Source organism: Entelurus aequoreus, linkage group LG05 (assembly GCF_033978785.1).
Source record: "Entelurus aequoreus isolate RoL-2023_Sb linkage group LG05, RoL_Eaeq_v1.1, whole genome shotgun sequence".
NCBI lineage: Eukaryota > Metazoa > Chordata > Actinopteri > Syngnathiformes > Syngnathidae > Entelurus > Entelurus aequoreus.
Genome location: NC_084735.1, coordinates 63500252 through 63507278, shown reverse-complemented (window position 1 = coordinate 63507278; position 7027 = coordinate 63500252). Strand labels below are relative to the sequence as shown.

At 37.8% G+C, this 7027-nt stretch overlaps 1 protein-coding gene across 1 annotated transcript in view; it reads left to right on the top strand.

The window, feature by feature from the left end:
• Window positions 1–143: 143 nt before the first annotated feature.
• Window positions 144–7027, top strand: part of LOC133650876 (ryanodine receptor 1-like) — a 62728-nt gene continuing 55844 nt past the window's right edge. The window contains exons 1-4 of the mRNA XM_062048606.1: window positions 144–232; window positions 6608–6727; window positions 6789–6887; window positions 6972–6992. Of these exons, the coding sequence (XP_061904590.1) occupies window positions 185–232; window positions 6608–6727; window positions 6789–6887; window positions 6972–6992 (288 nt within the window). The 5' untranslated portion in view covers window positions 144–184. The remainder of the gene's footprint in view (window positions 233–6607; window positions 6728–6788; window positions 6888–6971; window positions 6993–7027) is intronic.

The window sequence follows — 7027 nt, the reverse complement described above, 5'->3', positions numbered from 1 at the left end:
CCAAGCTATCACAAGAGTCCTAGAGAGAGAAAACGGGTTAGAGAGAAAGAGAGAGAGAGTGAGGGGCTGGAACCCCCATCAGCTTCTAACCCTTCAGCAACATTTCCCCTTTCCTTGCAGTCATCAGGGGGACCAAGAAGCACATTTCTCTCAGCCAAGGTGGTGTTTTTAATGCCTCAGCAGAATGGCAGAAAGTGCAGACGGCGAGGAAGAGATTCAGTTCTTGCGAACAGTAAGTGATGCTGTATTTCTCGAATGACATTTAAAAACATATAAACACATTCTCTATTCTAGAACAATAAACCACAGAATCATACCCAGTCTCACTTATTTTGGTATGTTCGCAATGGCGACATTTGGATTGACAAGAACAGTTGGCTGGTTTTGTAGACATTGTTATCTATTTATATCATTGTGGATACTTGATATTATTCTGGTTTATCACAGAGACAAAATGTTCTTTTAAGCATCAACACACAAAGTGTGCATAGTAACTGGATATAAGTAATGACATGACACGTTGAGGTATCCTGTTTTAGAGGCCAAACTTTGAATGAGTTTAAGACCGTGGCTTACTATACTTGGGCTTTTAACAAGAATCTGATGTTTTTTTCAATTGTTTTGGTGCACAATTTATAGGATTAACTCTAGAAAAGTATCATGTTAGAACAGAAGCAACTAACATATCTGTTTAGATTTGGATTATTTGCAGTATGTTTTACCCAATTACCAACTAACAATTGAAAAGTAAGTGTGATCTTTGCTCCAATTCTGGACTAAAAATATATCTACTTCTGTACATTCACCTCCTTTTGTTGTTGTTTTACGTGGATGAAGGTCATCACCATCTTGTTCTCTTGCAGTTCTATGTGCAAAACCAATAAACACACCTCATATTTAAACCGGTTGAATTAGGATGATAAATTGGATTAATGTTCCAGTTGCTATTGTGACGCAGCCTGAATCAAAAGCATGCTAACAATGCTTCATAAAGTGTGTGTCTGTTGCTGAGATCTATATATACTGTGTGAGGATTAACAGCCTCAAAGCCAGGCCCATTTCAGCACCTGCTTACATGATTCCTTGTGGGAATTGGGCTGCTGAGGATGTTCGATATTGCACAAAACGTTACCAAGTCTTCTACACATACGCAAACAGAACTTTACTTGTTAATGCTTTAAAGCAATACTCGTCTGAAGGTGTCATAATAACAGCTGTCCTTGTGTGTGTAGGTCAGGCAGTCCGTCAGCCTGGCATAACTGTACACACATTAATTTAGAATCATAACGTCATAGAAACTCAACATGCACATCTGTCATTTAGTGGATTTGGTGTGCCAGCAGCACTGCAGACACATCTATGATGTCTGATAGTTATTGTCAATTACAGTAATAGCAATGCCACTTAAATCATGTGGCCATTTAATAAGCTATCATGTTCTAATACATGCTAAATGGTTGGTCACTTTATTTACCCAGTAGCCTTATTTACTCATCTCACCTTATTGTAATAACATTTGTGGGTTACTTTTTCATTACATACAATGCTAGTGCATGAGCACCAATGTACATTTACGCCGCCATATGTTGCCAGGCAGATTTCATATAAATGGTATTCTGTAGTGCAGGTCACATCTATTGTACATGTAACATATCATTTATGGTAAATATATATTGCCATATACTCAAAGTGTGTTTTAAGCGCTTAACAATTTATTTTACATTATTTATAGTTACAGTACATTGACAGCACAGTCAGGAGATTGAGGGTTACAAATCCTCCTAAGTTCTAAAAATATGCATGTTAGGTTAATTCAGTGTTTCTCCATTAAAAAGAAACCATTTTTGTCCCCCCCATTGACTCTACGCAGCAAAAATTGTTATAAGCATATTGTATACTCGTTAACATTAAAACAACAAATAAGAAAGACATATAGATTAACTTACTACAAAGAATAACCTTATTTGTCTATAACAGTAAAGATATAAAGTGCATCATCAATTTGCATGAAAAAAAAGAAATCGTTTTAAACGGAAACATTTTTTGAGCGACATGAGTCATTTGATACTGGAAAATAAAATATAATGAACTACTACTACTAAATAATACATTCAAATTGATCAGAAACATTAACTTATTAGATCGATATACCAAAAACAATATGTGCTATTTTTTTCATTTTTTTTTTTATCAAAATGAGGAAGGATCAATAGCTATAATGAGCACGCGCCCCACTATTTGAGAAGCACTGGGTTAATTGGAGACTCTAAATCAGGGCTATTCAAGTAAATTGATTTAGGAGCCACATTTCCAGAAAGCTAAGGACGTTTGATTTTTATTTTGTCAAAGTTACAGGAGCGCTCTGCTGTTTTTAAGGAAATTCTGCAATAAAGCTAGTCAAAGATTATCTCTCTGACAGAACTCTTGTGTTTTTAAAAATCTGCTTCAAAAATGTGAGTAACTCACAAGTTTTTTTTTTAACTGAACTTGTGAGCAACGACTTCAATAGTCTAAATGATGAAAACGAGAGGACCTAAAATAGAACCTTGAGGAACACCCCAAGTATAACCAAAGAAGTTGAACAAATGTCCACTGACTGCATCTGAAGTAAACAAGCTACAGCAACACCTTAGTTGCATAAATCACATTTCAAAAAGGAGAGGACTGTGGACTGTACTTTGGTGATTTTTGCCTATTGTTCACAATAATTATGAAAGACATGACGATGGATGTTATTTTTTTAAAGCATTCTAAATATTAAATAAATGCGATCAAATGTCCGCTTACAACAGAGTCTACGGGAGCCGCTAAATTCTGCCTATAAAACCCTTAGAAGCATCCAAAAATCTCCATTAGGGTTTTATATACATGATGTAAGTATATATGTAATGTGGTAACGGGCACATTTATGATACCATTTAATATTTACGTTTTTTGATCATTTTAGTTTAAAAAACGCATCACAACGTTTGCTTTTTTTTTTTTTTTCACCACTGATTATTACTTACTGCAGACTTCATAAGAGCCAACAAACATTATAAAACATCACTTACTGTGCAAGGTCTGCTGTCATTAGGATGCAGACTGCTGGCATGTTCATATATTCCCATTTAGATTAAAAATGTCTCATAATCCCCGCAAAGAAACGGGTTAAGGGGGGGGGACAAAGCGTCTTTTCGTGTCACTTTGGCCATTTTCGGGTCCTAAATGGCTGTCGAAGTGTACCAACTTGTCGCAATACGTCCTCAGCCATCTACTTTCCAGCTGAGATGCATAATTTATGATCTACAATACATTTCCAAGGAGCAGGGAAGTGAGGAAACATCAGAACACATATAAACATAGGGACACACGTAGGTATACATACAGTACAGGCCAAAAGTTCGGACACACCTTCTCATTTCAATGTGTTTTCTTTATTTTCATGACTATTTACATTGTAAATTATCACTGAAGGCATCAAAACTATGGCACCTGTGAAGTGAAAACCATTTCAGGTTACTACTTCTTGAAGCTCATTGAGAGAATGCCAAGGGTGTGCAAAGCAGTAATCAGAGCAAGGGTGGCTATTTTGAAGAAACTAGAATATTTAACATGTTTTCAGTTATTTCACCTTTTTTTGTTAAGTACATAACTCCACATGTGTTCATTCATAGTTTTGATGCCTTCAGTGACAATCTACAATGTAAATTCATGAAAATAAAGAACACGCATTGAATGAGAATGTGTGTCCAAACTTTTGGCCTGTATTGTTGCCGCTTTTTGAATGGTTATTTATTGGATTTTATGGGCGAAATAGAGGACCTCCCATTGGCGTCGCTGTAAGCAGACTTTTGTTTCAAGTTTCTGTAATATTTAGAATGCATTAAAAAAATCATGTCTTTCATAATGATTGTACATGATAGGCAACATAAACAAAAAAAAGAGATCACAAGTATGGACCCCAGTGATCTATGTTTGCTAGTTAGGTTAAAATGTCAATGCAACGATCTGCCAATGGGTTTACAGTGGTCCAAGTTGCTCAATACAATAGGAGCACTCTAGTATTTTGGAATTTGCAGCAAAATGTTCAACGTTTTGAACTGAACCAGGGATCCGGGGTGGGGGTCATTCCAAGGCCGTATTTAGTCCCAGGGCTGCCAGTTGAATAGCACTGCTCTAAATTGTCCACAGTCTGAATGTTTTTTTTCCCCCAAGTCAGCTGGGATAGGCTCCAGCTTAACTGTGTCCTTAATGAGGACAACAGTACAGAAAAATGGATAGATTAAATATATTTTTGATTCATTCTCAAACTGTGGCACTACTTCTTCATCAAGTTATACACAAGAACCACTTAAAAAGTTAAATTATCTTAGTAGTATTTACATGAATTATGTCAAGTCAAAAATGAATTCATATTAATTTTCGCTGTGCTGAAATATTATTCTTTAACTCTCCTCATACACCTCAAACCAGTCATTCTTGTGTAGAAGACACAAGTTCAAAGTTAAACGGTTATGGCAAGCAAAGGTAGCATATCCATACAATATTTTTGTGCTGGTGCCCATTTGAAAAAAAGACACATTTTGTCTCTAACTCACTTAAACAGACTGATCATAATGTGTTGAGATACAAGTGAGACAACTATTCAGCTGAAAAACACCTCTTGTCTTAATTTCCCCTTGGGGATTAATAAAGTACTTCTGATTCGGATTCTCTTTGTACCAGCTCATATTTCTGAACAAAACTTAGGGTAATCAGTAGTAAATGGTAAACTTTAGTAGGTGTCATAATTTTAGCTTCAAGGCCATTATTTTACTAAATAGCAAAACAATATAAGATATAAGATATATATTTAAACCAACCAACACTGTACTAATTTGTCTTTGTGAGTCAATTCCTCCTTCATGCAAGCCAGCCAAACAAATTGCTTGATTGTAGCAGGGTGATGTGGGACATGCTTTCCAATGAAATCTGAAATATCTAGTGCTTTCCAAAAGGGGACGTGTGAACAGCAGGTGCAGTGGCTTGAAATAGAGGGCTTATATGACTGGGGGTGGGAGGTTTTGGGGGGCCCAGATTCAGAGAGCAAGAGAGGTGGGCACAAGGGAGGGCAGCAAAATAAATACAGTAAAAAAAAATACAGTACATGTAATAATCAAGACTCTAGAGCAGTGGTTTTCAAACTTTTTTCACCAAGTACCACCTCAGAAAAAATGTGTCTCTCCATGTACTACCATAATAACCAACATTAAAATATAGCAGTGTTTGTAGGCCTATTGATTAATTAAAAAAAGGCAGAGGTTTTATTTAACGGGTATATTTAATATTTTTGGCTATTGTAACATTACACACCGTAAAGAGTACAGTGACACTGTACTTAAATCAAGTGATTATTTGGCGTAACTCTAGATGGAGCCAGTGTACCACTAGTGACATACCACAGTTTCAGAATCCCTGCTTTAGAGCAATTAGGAACAGTGGTGTTGCCTCCCCTCCTCCCTGACAAACTGATTTCACAAGGAAAGTTTGTGGTGGTTTCTTTTCATTCTCGGTGATCAGACTTTTGAAATCAAAGTTACATACATACTATATACGGACGGCGTGGCGAAGTTGGTAGAGTGGCCGTGCCAGCAATCGGAGGGTTGCTGGTTACTGGGGTTCAATCCCCACCTTCTACCATCCTAGTCATGTCCGTTGTGTCCTTGGGCAAGACACTTCACCCTTGCTCCTGATGGGTGCTGATTAGCGCCTTGCATGGCAGCTCCCGCCATCAGTGTGTGAATGTATGGGTGAATGTGGAAATACTGTCAAAGCGCTTTGAGTACCTTGAAGGTAGAAAAGCGCTATACAAGTATAACTCATTCATCATTTATTTATATATAAAATATTTTTCTTGAAGAGGATATGTACATGTGCTTATCTTACACTAAAAAGTGAGACCCCAAATGTTTTTATTTAATTTAATAAAAGTATATAAATGTGACTAAGAAGAATATGTTAACATATTTATACAAAGTACATATTTTTCTTATTTTCCTGTTATCCTTTTTATTTTTACTTTTTTTCCTGTTATAACATTGATGAGAGCATGCAGTATGAAAATAAATAAATAAAAAACTCACCGCGCCACAGTCCAGGATAAGAATAGACTGCAGCACATCGTACGTGCTGCTGAGGTGATTGGCTGCAAGCTCCCATCCCTCCAGGACTTGTTCTCCTCCAGGACCAGGAGGCGTGTGGGTCGGATCACAGCTGACTCTTCTCACCCTGGACACAAACTATTCTCCCCTCTCCCCTCAGGCAGGAGACTACGCTCCTTCCAGACCCACACCTCCCGCCACCTGAACAGTTTTTTCCCCTCGGCCATCAGGCAAATGAACAATAACTCCTAACAGTAGCTCCTTGAATTCCTTGAATTCCTTCTAAGTCTATCTGATAGCTCAGTTTTTATTACCAAATATGTGTTATATGTGTTTTATGTTGCACGATTGCACCAAGAAAAATTCCTAGTTTGTGAACCCGTTCTCAAACAATGGCAATAAAACTATTCTGATTCTGATTCTGATTCTGATCTCACAGAGCGTCTCTGATAAGTGCTCCTTTCTCTTTTTGTTGTCTGTTGCAGGATGATCATGTGGTCCTGCAGTGCACGGCCTCCATTCTAAAAGAGCAGATCAAACTCTGCCTGTCGTGCGAAGGATTCGGAAATCGTCTCTGTTTCCTAGAGACCACCTCCAATGCTCAGGTAATGCAGCATGCATCAGTCTCGTTCTTCAGCTTCTTTGTCACCATATGCTGCGTTTCAGAATGTCCCACCCGATTTGGCCATCTGCTGCTTCATACTGGAGCAGTCCTTATCTGTGCGGGCTCTGCAGGAGATGCTGTCCAACACGTCTGTGGATGAGGTCAGCCATTCTCCATTGTTAACAATAGTATTTCAAAAGGATCTCACTTTTACATTGTCTGACCTCTGTTTTTGTCTCCCACAGGCTGTTGATTTGGACAAATGGGTAAGTTTGTCTGACTTTTCTGCCCAAAGGTTCCC